The sequence below is a fragment of the Panthera onca genome, chromosome F2 (genome assembly GCF_046562875.1).
Source record: "Panthera onca isolate mPanOnc1 chromosome F2, mPanOnc1 haplotype 2, whole genome shotgun sequence".
Taxonomy (NCBI): Eukaryota; Metazoa; Chordata; class Mammalia; order Carnivora; family Felidae; genus Panthera; species Panthera onca.
In genome coordinates this window covers 64,085,583-64,099,543 of record NC_138356.1, presented here as the reverse complement: position 1 = coordinate 64,099,543, position 13,961 = coordinate 64,085,583, and the positions used below count along the sequence as shown (strand labels likewise).

General features: G+C 36.6%; 1 protein-coding gene across 5 annotated transcripts in view; it reads right to left on the bottom strand.

The window, feature by feature from the left end:
• COL14A1 (collagen type XIV alpha 1 chain) overlaps positions 1 to 13,961 on the bottom strand; it is a 210,828-nt gene that overhangs the window by 68,247 nt on the left and 128,620 nt on the right. For all 5 annotated transcript variants that reach the window (XM_078441830.1, XM_078441832.1, XM_078441833.1 and 2 more), the window contains exons 33-35: positions 13,608 to 13,717; positions 11,388 to 11,546; positions 1,708 to 1,785 (exon numbers count right to left, since the gene is read on the bottom strand). In XM_078441830.1, coding sequence (XP_078297956.1) covers positions 1,708 to 1,785; positions 11,388 to 11,546; positions 13,608 to 13,717 — 347 coding nt within the window. The remainder of the gene's footprint in view (positions 1 to 1,707; positions 1,786 to 11,387; positions 11,547 to 13,607; positions 13,718 to 13,961) is intronic.

The window sequence follows — 13,961 nt, the reverse complement described above, 5'->3', positions numbered from 1 at the left end:
ATTTTGATGAAGAAAGAGAAAGTTAGAGTTAACCCTTTAATTTTTTTAAATGTTTATTTATTTTTTAAGAGAGAGACAGAGTGCAAGGAGGAGAGGGGCAGATAGAGAGGGAGACACAGAATCCAAAGCAGGTTCCAGGCTCTGAGCTGTCAGCCCAGAGCCAGACACAAGGCTCAAACCCATGAACTGCGAGATCATGACCTGAGCCAAAGTCTGATGCTCAACCAACTGAGCCACACAGGCACCCCATCAGTTAACTCTTGAACAACATGTGTTTGAACTGCACTGGTCCACTTACCTGTGGATTGGTTTTTCAATAAATACAGTGCAATGCTGTAAATATATTTTCTCTTCCTTGTGATTGTCTTAATAACATCTTTTCTCTAGCTTACTTTATTGTAAGAATATAGTACATAATGCATATAACATACAAAATATGTGTTAATCAACTGTTTCTGTTATCAGTAAGACTAGTAGTAGTTAAGTTTTGTGTAAGTCCAAGGTCATATGCAGACGTTTTCCTGAGTGGGGAGGAGAGCTGATGATTCCAACCCCCACACTGTTCAAGGCCAACTGTATTTCCTTCTCAAATATAGTCACCATGAATGTAATGCTTGCAACAGAGGATGTGATCTGGAGGAAGTAGTTAAAAAAGCAAATCTCTAGACTTCATGAAGGTTACTCCATGCACATTCTCCAAGTTTAATTATTAAGACATGACTATTACCCAACCACTACAGGGTCATCCATTTCGGCTCGCTGTCTTCAAGGATCCTAAAATATGAATCTGGTTTTATACATAGAGGTATAACCCCATGAACCACACTTGCTATTAATAATGTGAAAAACATTTGATTTTCTAGTAGCATCGTATATGTCGAACAGATTATGACTACGATTTCAGAACTGTGTGTCAAGATTCTCTGGGGCACCTTAGCAAACTCACAGGGGCATGGTGAATGTTTTTAAAACTCAAGAGAGATAGCAATATTCGGCACCCATAGGACTTCATATGAACAACTAGCTCAAGGTAGTTCACAGTCTTAACATTAGATACTGAAATACTCTGTTTGATGACGTCAGATACTTGCAAATCTGGGGTTTTGGCAGTTGCTATGATGGAAAGCAAGTACCATGGGAAACATCAATGTAAAAAAAGAAGTGAGGGTGGCGACATCCAATCAGATTCTAACATATGAAAAATCATGCACTCTTGATAGGCATGTGCATCCCATTAGTAAGTAATGTGGTTTTTTAAGAATAAAATAAAAATACCATTTTTTGCTTTCAATTCATGTGTTTTTTTTTTTTTAATGCGGCTACTGAGTTTAGAGCATCAATGTTTAAGATTTTTGGAGCTAATTCCTTCATATAGAGATTTGTTAGGCATTTCTTTTGGCTTAGGGGTGCCATGAACAAAAATGATTGCAACACTGAAGGTTTCGTGAACCAGGAAATTTGAGAACCTCTGGACTATGTGTAAATTGCACGCCTGGATCTGGGCAGTCCCCATCATGTAAGTCAGTATATCCTGCTGATGTCAGACACGCCTCCTTCTCAATCTCTTCGGCTTTTCATTGTGATCATCACAATGAATTATCTTGTTATGAATGTTATGAAATCACATTTAACTTTCAGAGAAAATTAAATATAATTTTAGAACTTTTCAATAAAGAACAGGCCTACTAATAAAAGAAGAATTCTTACCAGGCCTGGAAGTTCACAGCATTTGTCTTTATTGGCCCATGATGTGGAACAAATAATATCAAACATCTGTAACTGGAACTGCAATTTAAAATGAAATTGTCATTTAATTAAAAATAGACACACTGTGTCTAGAATTATGATTTCATATTCTGCATCACATAATACAACACTGATATGTTTGTAATGTAACATTACAGTAAATAAATAAGAAAGTCATTCCAAAATATAAAACTAACTTTGTTCCTCAAGCACACAGTGACTTAAGATTTCATGTATAATTAATCCATCAAAAATTCCCTTATTTATCACAACTTCACCTCCCATTTCTGTCCAAAGAAGCTTAGTACCTCAGTTAAAAGTCGGCCAGTACTGTCTTCATGGTTACAACCAGTGTCTCTGTAATCCTACAACATTCCACATGTTTCTTTCACAGCATATCACCCACCATACAGTATGATTATTTATATTAGCTCCTCCTTAGACTGTGAGCTCTTCAAGGAACAGAGAACCACTAATTCATCTTTGTGTCCCCATCATAATATGTGATATGTAGTAGGTATTCACAAAGCCTTGTTAAATGAATTCTGACTTCAATCACTTATGTATACGTTCAACAGATTTTTCTTTAGTGTATAATGCAAACCAGATACTACATCAACCTTTAGAATATGAAAATGAACAAAATCAAAATCTTGCCCTCAAAGATCTTACTGGGGTGACAGGTAGGCACAGGAATACTGTATACAACATTGTAAATGTCATGACAAATTCACAAATGGAATTGTGAGATTCCGTGCTAAGACTATTTTTATGTAAGCCATTGATCATGCCATAAATATTTAGTCTTGTTCTACTCATGTATGTTGGTGAAACTCAGTGTTCATTTTGAAATATACAGAAATATCACTATAACATTATTGAGGGCTAACATTAGCTTCATGACCTAATAATTTCTAATATATTTCTTCCCATATTATTTTCAAGTATTAGAAGTGTCACCAATTACAGAGCTGGGAGAAGGGTGAAATCTTTTCATTTTACATCTACAACCTTCCTTGAGGGAGTGGTGTTTTCAGCAAGTTCTAGAAACTCTTTTGGTGCCTTATTTTCTCCCAAGGAATACTACTTGTCTCTGTCAGGGGTCCTCTGGATGAGAATGACAATGCCGGAGAAGACAGTACTCCTGAAATAGGTTGTTAACAATGCATACAGCATCGCAGAAGAGCCTGCTCTGACAGTACAGAAAATAAAATCAGGCTTTCTTTTGTAATATGAAAGAACTGTGCTTTGCTATAAATATCCTTTCCCAAGAGTTTTGAAAGATTAATAAAATAAAGCTTAAATATTGAAAGCACATTCATGAATCAAAGCATCACAGGGTTTTTGTTTGTTTGTTTCTATATACAACTGTTGAGTTGTTTGAAGAAATATGTGCATGGCTCACTGCTCATTTTTCTCCATATTAAAAAAAATTCCCAATGGGTATGATATCTGAGTCTGTGGAGGGCAACCATACAGCAAAATACTGATCATTTAAAAATTAGGCTTTTCAAATTATGGAAAGAGCCTAAATGTCCATCAACGAATGGATAAAGAAATTGTGGTTCATATACACAATGGAATACTACTTGGCAATGAGAAAGAATGAAATATGGCCTCTTGTAGCAACGTGGATGGAACTGGAGAGTGTGATGCTAAGTGAAATAAGCCATACAGAGAAAGACAGATACCATATGTTTTCACTCTTATGTGGTTCCTGAGAAACTTAACAGAAGACCATGGGGGAGGGGACAGAAAAAAAACAGTTAAGAGAGGGAGGGAGCCAAACCATAAGAGACTCTTAAAAACTGAGAACAAACTGAGGGTTGATGGGGGGTGGGAGGGAGGGGAGGGTGGGTGATGGGTATTGAGGAGGGCACCTGTTGGGATGAGCACTGGGTGTTGTATGGAAACCAATTTGACAATAAATTTCACGTTTAAAAAAAATTAGGCTTTTAAGATTTTCAAACCAAGAAAAAATGGGTTTTTAAAATTAAAACATTTTTAAGGAACACGGATGCTGATTTTTATGATTAATAGCAACAAAGAGATTTCAAGGACCATAGACATTAGGAGGCTATGGAGCTAAACTGCCTGGGTGTAGTCCTTGAATCACTCACAAAGTCATTTTGAATGATGATGTAATGTGTTCAAGTCTCAAGTTCCCTCATCTGTAAAGTTAATGTAATAATAGTAGCTCTTTAATTATAGCTAGACATTAGTGTAATAATAATAATAGCTATAACAATAAAGTGAGTTCCCACCAGCAGTGCAGCCACTTTGGAAAATGATATGGAGGTTCCTCAAAAAATTAAAAATAGAGCTACCTTATGATTCAGCAATTGCACTGCTAGGTATTTATTCAAAGAATACAAAAATTCTGATTTGAAGGGGCACATGCACCCCATTGTTTATAGCAGTACTATCAACAATAGCCAAATTATGGAAAGAGCCCAAATTTCCATTGACTAATGAATGGATAAAGTAGATGTGGTGTATAATAAACAATGGAATATTACTCGGCGATCAAAAAGAATGAAATCTTGCCATTTGCAACAACGTGGATGGATCTAGAGTGTATTATGCTAAGCAAAATAAGTCAGTCAGAGAAAGACAAATATCCTAGGATTTCACTCATAAGTGAAATTTAAGAAACAAAACAGATGAACATAAGGGAAGGGAAGCAAAAATAATATAAAACAGAGAGGGAGATAAACCATAAGAGACTCTTAAAGACTGAGAACAAACTGGGGTTGCTGGAGGGGTGGAGGGTGGGGGGATTGGCTAAATGGATGATGAGTATTGAAGAGGGCACTTGTTGGGATGAGCACTGGGTGTTATATGTAAGTGATGAATTACTAAATTCTATTCTTGAAATCATCATTACACTGTATGTTCACTAACTTAGATTTAAATAAAATTGAAAAAAAAACAATAACATGAGTTAATGTAGTGAAATATTTATAACAGTGCCTAGAATACAGTCATTATAAATAATACATATTATTTTAATGAAGCATGTACAGCCCTTTCATAACTGAATTATTTAAGGTTTAGGAGTCTATAATACAAAGGCCAAAAGAATGGAATCAAAATGAAAGTGGTATTATCAAGGACAGAAATGTAACAGTAGTCTGTTTCCACATTAATCATATCTGTTTAACACTTTGGTTGAGAAAAATCTAAGCAAAGAATGACAACAGCAGTGGACATTTGCTGACAACCTACTATGTGCCAGGCACTATCCTAAGGAATTTGCATGTATCTTTTAATCCTCAGTTCACCACTGTGAGGTATAATAGCAATGCCAACCCCATTCTGCTGATCAGGACCTGGGAAGAAAGAGCCTAAGAAACGTAAGCACGAGCTGAAAGCAGAGTTCTGGTTGGGATTTGAACAGCACATTTCATTTTCTTGTGCTTCATTTTGCAGTGAAAGGATCTTTGGTCTCATGTTTAAAATGCAGACACCCCAGCCTAACTTTACAATGCTATTTGTCTGGGGCATTTATTAAATGGACCCCATTATGACAGTATTAGATTCAGTTCAGTCTGTTAGTCATTCATCCATTAAGAAATTCCCCATTTCTGAATAGAGCCCACAGTGTAAAAGCTTTTTAGTGAATGGAAAGATGTAAGTAAAAGAAAGAAGGGTCATGAACCCCAGTAAGGACCAGGCTTTCTTGATGTTTTTCAAATAAACATTCACTACCTAATCACCTTTAACAGGATGATGTCTACAAACAAAGCTTTGGCTAACCTTCTGTCCCATTGAGCTATTGGGATCCTTAGGAGTTTATTTTATTTATTCAAGGGGTTGAATGCCTACTAAGTGCTGAATGAAGCCAATACTATCATTTGTGGAATGCTGTGGGCTGTCTTTTCTTTTTCAAGTTTGATGAAGTCAGCAGCCTTTTTTTGTGAGTACAACAAATTTATTCATAATTGTTTTGTATTTGTAATTGCTTGGATTCCTCAGCCTTTGTTTAGGGGCTTCTTTTCCAAGGCACATTTCTGAAGATTGATTAAAAAAAAACCCTCTGAATTTTATTCCAAAAGCAATGACATACATATTTGTAGAAATTGTGTAGGGAACAGTACAGACATAGTATGTCAAAAGATCTTATATTTGAGTGCCTAAAAATACAAGACAATGTGGTTCAAAATCAATCATACTTTAAGCAACTAACGCAAGAGTCAGCCTCTTTTCGCTTTTGTAACTAACTGAACATTATAAAAAATATATGTGTGATAAAAGAGAGAAAAGAGACAGGGGTGCAAAAGCTCCTACTTTCGTTTATTGTAATACCTTCCAGGGGAACGTTTAGTCAATTACAAATGCTCTTTTTTCATTATTGGACATTTTGGTCTGGGTGTAACACAAAAGGCAAGTCATTTGGGGTCAAAAGTTAACACAAAAATGAGAATAAAATATTTCTCATCGGTTGAGTCATTGTGATGTGAATGGGAATGAAAATGTAGCCTGGCTCAACTTTCCACTGATAACCAGATTTTATCCTCTGATTTTTCTCCAGCATTGCATAACTAAGCTTATAACTTGAAGTCAAGCTGTACCTGAAATTATACAAATACTTAGAGAGATTTACACTGCACAGGAATACTAGGGAAAGAGCAACTGAGGACCTCAGTCATCTTCTGCTTTAAGCTGGTGTTTAACTTCTACAGACTCCATCTCAAAGCTAAGATTTATTAAGCACTGACCCCTTCTCAGCTATTGAGCATGGTTGTCTTACTTGGTCTCAGCCAATTTATTGAATTTAAAGGAAACCATAATGGCACTAATTAAATGAGGAGATGAAAATTAACAGCTGTTGTACCTATTGGTTGTAATTAAAATGTTTAGGTGTAGGCATCCCTTCGGGAGGACATCTTGACTGCATTTACTTTCAGGGTCAGAATTTAAATAATGATGAGTCTTTGAATATGTTGGTGAACAGACAGGGCATAGGCACAGACCAGACCCCCTCCTATGCTTTAAATTCTATAAGAATCAGTCTGACCCAGTGGTAGAGAGCTTACCAAGGCAGGCAGGTAATCTTGGGCAAGTCACATACAGTCTCATATCTTGCTTTCCTCACTTTTTGAAAGGGGATCCCTCTCTAACTTCTTGAAGTCTCAGTTTCTGAATCTATAAAGTGGGGATAATATAAGGATCTCTTCCTACAGTTTTTGGAGGATTAAACAAGATAATCTCAGAAAAGCACACACTGCCTGGTCCATAGTAGGCATGCAATAAATATGAGCTACTATTATTTTAAGGATTAAAATACATAATTCATATGAAAACATGATCATTTTCTTGTAATTTAAAAACACTTGTTTCAGGGTGCCTGGGTGGCTCAGTTAGTTAAGCGTCCATCTTTGGCTCAGGTCATGATCTCACGGTGAGTTCAAGTGCTGCATCAGGCTCTGTGCTGACAGCTCAGAGCCTGGAGCCTGCTTCGGATTCTGTGTCTCCCTCTCTGTCTGTCCCTCCCCCACTCACACTCGGTCTCTCTCTCTCTCTCTCTCTCTCTCTCTCTCTCTCTCTCTTCAAAAATAAATACACATTAAAAAAATTAAAACACTTGTTTCTATACCATCATTGACTAGTCTACTGTTGATTCCCACATAAAAGCTTTAACTCAGTAAATTATGTTATAAAAAAACTCCATAACATAACTTGTACTCGTGTTTATTTATATAGCAGAGGACTAAAGAAATGTCAGTTGGATAGTTATATGTGTTAGATTTGGAAAGGGGGCAAGAAAGGCACAAAGAACATGATCACATGCCAGGAAGCTGAAAATATTTCTAGGATCATCTGGCAGCATTATAATTTTATCAGGTATCAAAAAAGATAGAAGAAACTTCTTAGGAGAGAGAACAGAAAGGAGAAGCACAGTTGTTAGGTTTCTTCCCACATGTGTTTTGACAGCTTAGTTAAGCCAGCTTCTTAGCTTAGTCCCACTAGGAACTATAAAATCTCACATTACTGAACACAAGCTGTTTTTATTACGAATGTGAGCAATTTTAATACAGTAGTTACTGTATCCCTAAATCCACTCATCTCTCTTCCACTCAACTTTGGTTTAAGAAGAATCTATTTTCTTTAAAGACTGAATATTATAGTTTTCCCATCATCTGGCATTTTTTGAATCAGTGCTGAATTTGCTAGCAAATGCTGGCCTATAAACTACTCATCTCTCTTATATGACAATTACTCCACCTGGAATAATCCAATACTTGCACATTACATGTTCCCTTTTGCTGAGTACTGGGGTACAGATATCTATCAAAATTATGTTAGTAATTTGTGACTTCTAAGTTGAAAGCTGCATACTGAAACCTCTTTTTGCTTTGCACTGAAACAATGAAGTAATCACCCAAAAGAACAAGTGAGTTTCCGATCACATTCTTGAGATCTAATCTAATATTATCCATTTCAACGTAATCAAATTCTTTAATAAGTGGGCACACTGAAAATCTATTTAGTGATCCTTTGTAGACTTCCAGATTCTAACAAAAGCCACAACTTTTTCCTTGGGAGCCTTACAAAGAACTCTTTAATTATTGACTTCCATAAATTCCCCTTTGTCTGCTACTGGCTGGAAGTTACCACAGAGGGTGCTCTGTTTAATTGCTTTTCTTTCGTGCCCAAAAGTAAAGATTTATTGCCCGTAGATTTAAAACCTACAGGCACGTTTGCTTTCAGAAATAAATTCTTTGATATATAATTGGTCATATACTTGGAGTACAATTATTACAGAGAGCTTAATTTGAAATGTAATTATTGTAATTATAATTATAAAACTGTAATTGTAAAATACAAATTAGAAGAAGGTAGGATATATATATAACTGGACTACCGTCAATGCCACATATGGAATACAATATATACGAAACAACATTTTAAGAAAAGACACGATACAATTCAAATAGATGACATTCTACTTAATGTCTATCAAGTATGTCTTGAGAGCTTATTCCTTTGATCTGAATTTATTAGATACTGTGATGTGGGGTAGAAGGTGGTAGTTGTAAATGAAGACCATGGCATGGTATCTCTTTTAAGGGATTTATACTCTGGCTAGAGGGGCAAAATGTATATAAATAGAAGTGCAAGAACATAATAGATGGCTACAAATAATTGAGTGTTAAACAAGCACTAGAGGTTTAGAAAAGGTAAGGTGGAGGAGGTAATATTGACATTAATAATAACTACCGCTCTTCATTGAATGGCACTATGTGTCAGGGATTTTATATGCATTATTTCTAAAATGAAAAAAAAAATAATAGTACTAAGTGACTTGGGTCCAGAATCTCAAACAGCTAGCATTGTTTCTCTTTCTTAAATTGCAGTCTATTCGTTCACCCATCCAAGCATCTATCTATAGACATCCATTTATCCCCACAAGATATCCTTAGTTTGCTAATTATGGAGACTTATAAATTCTGGAGTGTGCTATCAAAAGGTATCTTCTATGAAGCAGAAGATGGTGTGTTTCTTAATCAGTATGAAATACAAAACATTAAGAGTTGATAATTCCTCAATATAATGTAAACATTCTTGTTTTTATGGTAAAAAAACCTGTATTTAGATTTAGCCAGCTGGACTCAGTTTAGATGTTCCCAATTTTGTCGGCAACATTGAAAGCATTATAACCAGGAGTCATTCAAACATATGCCTTCTTCTCTCCATTGGACCTGATCAGGGTGTCGACTTTGGCCAAGACAATGCCATATAGCTTCTTCAGTCTGTTTGATCTGGTGCTTGTTGGCCTTGATTTCCACAATGAACACAAGGGTGTTGTTGACTTTTATTTTCTTGATAGCTGACTTGGTGGTCAGGGGGAACTTGATGATGGCATATTGGTCAAGCCTGTTTCTCCTGGGGGCACTCTTTTGAGGATATTTGGGCTGCCTTTGGAGACAATGTCTTGGACCCTCAGAAGGTTAGGAAGTGCGTGTGTATGTGTGTGGATGTGTTTGTGGATGCCTTTCAGCACTGCTTTCTTGGCCCTCAAAGTCTTTGTTTTGACTTCGGCTTTGGGAGGAGCACAAGGCTTCCTTCTTCACTTTGGGCACTATCCTTGCAAAAGGTTATAATGTAAACATACTTTTTAAAAATTTATTTACTTAAATTCAAGTTAGTTAACATACAGTGTAGTAATGGTTTCAAGAGTAGAACCCAGTGATTCATCACTTACATATGACACCCAGTGCTCATCCCAACACTCCTTACTGCCCATCAATATGGAGGTTCCTCAAAAAATTAAAAATAGAATTACCCTATGACCCAACAATTGCACTAATGTAAGCATTCTTAAAAGTCCCTTACCATAACCGAAAATAAGAGAGCCTTCCATAGCTTTCATAGTCTCTCTTTCTGAACATCTAATCCATGCTTCTCCAAAGGAAAGTAGAAACAAAAGTATTTTTAAAGACACATCAACACTAATTGTTAAGCTAATCAGCACACATCTCTCAAGGTCTGAAAGCATTAAGGTTTCCCTATATACACAAAGATTTCCCTTGTATTGTTACAAAGAGAAATGCCACTAAATAGCGAAGTGTCCCGGAGGAAATCACTTGACCACTCTGAAACTGTTTTGAACAGAACTGCTTTGAAGGGTGGGGACACCTGCTCCTCCATGTCCTCTCTCCCCTTCAATTAGCATGAGACTGTTTTAATCTTATTTATTTATTTGACATACTAGAAGATTTCATTTGTATAAAGTGATCTTCAGCTTAGAAAGACTTTGAAAACCATCAAGGCATTCTCCAGTTCCATATTGCTGGCTAGTTCTACAAATCTAGAAAGCAGAAGACAATAAAATAATAGCGACTCATAATTAACTTGATTATTCTGTTACATAGAAATGTTCATTAAAATAGTTGGAATTGCTTCCAAGAATAAAATGCCTTCTAGGCTAATTGGTTCTAATTATAGAATGACTCAAATTAGAGAATGTAGCTAATTAGCTGTGAACACAAGGTGTAAAAACAAAAGCTTGTGTATACTATTCTTTTTTGTGGGTAGTGAAAGAAAGGAATGTGATTTCTTTGCCAATTGGAAGTCTCCTAGTCTTAAATTCTATGTTATATGATGAAAATATATTGTCTTAAAATGATTTGTTACTTAAATAACTTAATGATTAAAGGGTAAACTTCACATTACCAATAATAAAAATCTCATTTAAAAATGCCCAAATCTAACCCAAATGAGAAATTTACATAAATCTCCTGTGTATTATAGTCATATATTTTGTACGAATTTATATTTGCTTATTTAGAGGTCTGATTTACAGTTTCAATTCTCATTAACAAACCATTTATGCCATAAACCATTTGATGAATATTTTACCATATGCATTTTAAAATGCCTTTAGAAAACACACTAGTCTAATTCCTGGAACATTATCCTTATTACAATATAGCAGAGGTTTACTGCCAAGAACTTCGAATGTATATTTTCATTCATTTAAAGAGGCTGTTATCTATTTACCCAACCATCCATCTATCCATCCATCCATCCATCCATCCATCCATCCATCCATCCATTCTCTTACCAAATTTCCCCCCTGGAAAACCCTTGTTTTCCCCCTATAATAGCACAGCTTCACTTGTTTATCCACTTACTGGTGCAGAATTTCCATTTGGTCCCCTTGATCTGACCATTCTTCCCAGGACTTCAACACCATCCAACGTGATATTAGCTGAGGCATTTATTGCCTTCTCAGCCACGTGCTTGCAGTCAATAACCACTTGGACCAGAGTCTTGCTGACAACAATGTGTATCTGGATAAAGGTAAAGATGTTTCAGGAGGTAAGAGGCAGGAAGAAATATCAACCAAACTTACATAACTGCATGATTCATCACTAAAAAGTAGGAAAGGGAAGGGAAGGAATTCTGGCACTATGCATTTTGCTACAAGAGAAAGGTTCTACTTTTACTACCACCATGACTGTCCCACATTCAGGTAGCACTTCTATCTTTATTTAATTAACATTTTCTTTCAAAATGACTTCAAAAGCGTTCCCAATCTAGTGTTTCTTTAAAGCAGCAATATCCTGGGGTGCCTGGGAGCCTGCTTCAGATTCTGTGTCTCCCTCTCTGTCTGCCTTTCCCCACTCATGCTCTGTTTCTCTCTCTCTCTCTCTCTCTCCCTCAGAAATAAAATAAACATAAAAAAATTTTAAAAACATGTTTGAAGCAGCAATATCCTGAAATGACAGGATGGGTGTACTAGTTATACCTTTTCTGAATGCACGTGGAAGTGAACATGAAAATATTAAAATAAAAAATGCTAACTGATTTACCAGCAAAAGTTATCTATGGTACCTTCCAGTTGTTCGCAAACCTCATTTTCATAATACTTATTTAATTTAAGATGAAGAGAGGAGATCTAGAATCTAAAGAGGAAGGAGGAATTCTTTCTGGTGACTCCAGGACCAAAAGAAATAAAGCCTTTTGGCTTAATGTGTGGCACAATTTTCTCAAAGTGAAATTTCTAGAATTTTCAGGTCTATAGTAATATATTCAGGAGTGTATACATTCTTTGTGAGGATTTGTAAAAATGTGTGTTATCTTTTTTATTTTTGAGAGAGAGAGAGAGCGAGCAGGGGAGGAACAGAGAGAGGGGGAGACACAGAATCCAAAGCAGCAGTCTCAGGAACCCCCGGCCATGTGGTTTTTAATACTCACGGATCTCACATGCTTTCATCTCCCTTATAATTTTTCTTGACCGCTTTGCAATAGACTCTGCTTAACCAAGAACGAATCATACCAAGAGGAATGTGGTGAGTAAATGACAATAAATCCAAAGAGATGCTAATGGAACTATTTTGAATCATGAACTAATAAATCTCTACCTGCATCTCATGTTTTTAAGATACTTTACTTCTGGTTGTACAGTTCTTTTAAACATAAACAGTTTTTTGTATGCAACTTTTTTTGTGCAAAGACGATTAAGAACGTTGGTATGCAGTTGTTCTTATGCAGCTATGGTAGTTGAAACTCCAAAAAGTAGCAAAGTTGTGTCAGTTAGGACTTGACCGTGATCTAGGTCAGGAGACAGAAGCCAAGAGGAAGACTGCTTGCAACATCCCTTCCTTCACTGAACACACAAGAAGGAGGGTCAAGAGGCAAGGCTTTTTGCAGCACCACCTCTAAACGCTGCTCTCCCTGTGGTCTTGGCAGACTGCATTCCTTCACAGCCCAGAGATCAGTGGGGTCATTTGCTAAGCACAAAGGAAACAGTAAATGTGGGATCTACTCTTACAACCCCAAAACTAAGTGTTTCAGAGATACGAGGTGGTAAGGGGCAGAGTTCTATCACAAATACCAGGTAGAAATGAGAACTACAGTCAGTCAGGTTTTACAAAATTCTTCCTCACAATAACTTTTATAATGGTAGTGAGGGGTTATCTGTGTATGTGTAAAAATATCAGTACAAACTATCTTCACGTTTTAACATGATTTAGCTGACTGGGCTTTCATCTACACTGGTGGCTGGGTAGACCAGCAATCCTCTCCACATCACACATCATGTAGCAAATTAACAACTGTCCTCCTAGTAATACAGTACCCTGTAATTGTTCCTCCAAGTGTGGGCCTGGACCACTTTTTGGGTACCTGATAAAAATGCACAGCTTGGGGTCGCATCTTAGAACTACCAAAGCAGAATAAGCCCACAGATAATTCTTACTCCAATGAAAATATGAGATCCAAAGCTCCGTGGGATTTTTTTTTTTACACTTCTCTGCTGCTTGGTCCACAACAAATAGAATAAAGAATATACGTCTGTGTTGCTTTGCACACAGCAAACAAAGAAAATATGTGTATAAAGCATTACTCACCTTGTGAAAGCTGCCATGGAAAATTTTCCTAATTTCAGGTCCTTCAAAAGTAACCGTTTGAAAATCCCCACTGTAGTCATAGTTGAAATATGTTAAGGTTTTACCACCATCTAATCAAAGAAAAATAAAGTTTAAAAAGTATTATAATGGGTAAATAATTTTTCTAAAATTCAAGTTGCCTGGGTGGCTCAGTCGGTTAAGCATCCTACTTTGGCTCAGGTCATGATCTTGTGGTTGGTGGGTTCAAGCCCCACGTCGGGCTCTGTGCTGACAGCTCGGAGCCTGGAGCCTGCTTCAGATTCTGTGTCTCCCTCTCTGCTACTCCCCCACTCACACTCTGTCTCTCTCTCAAAA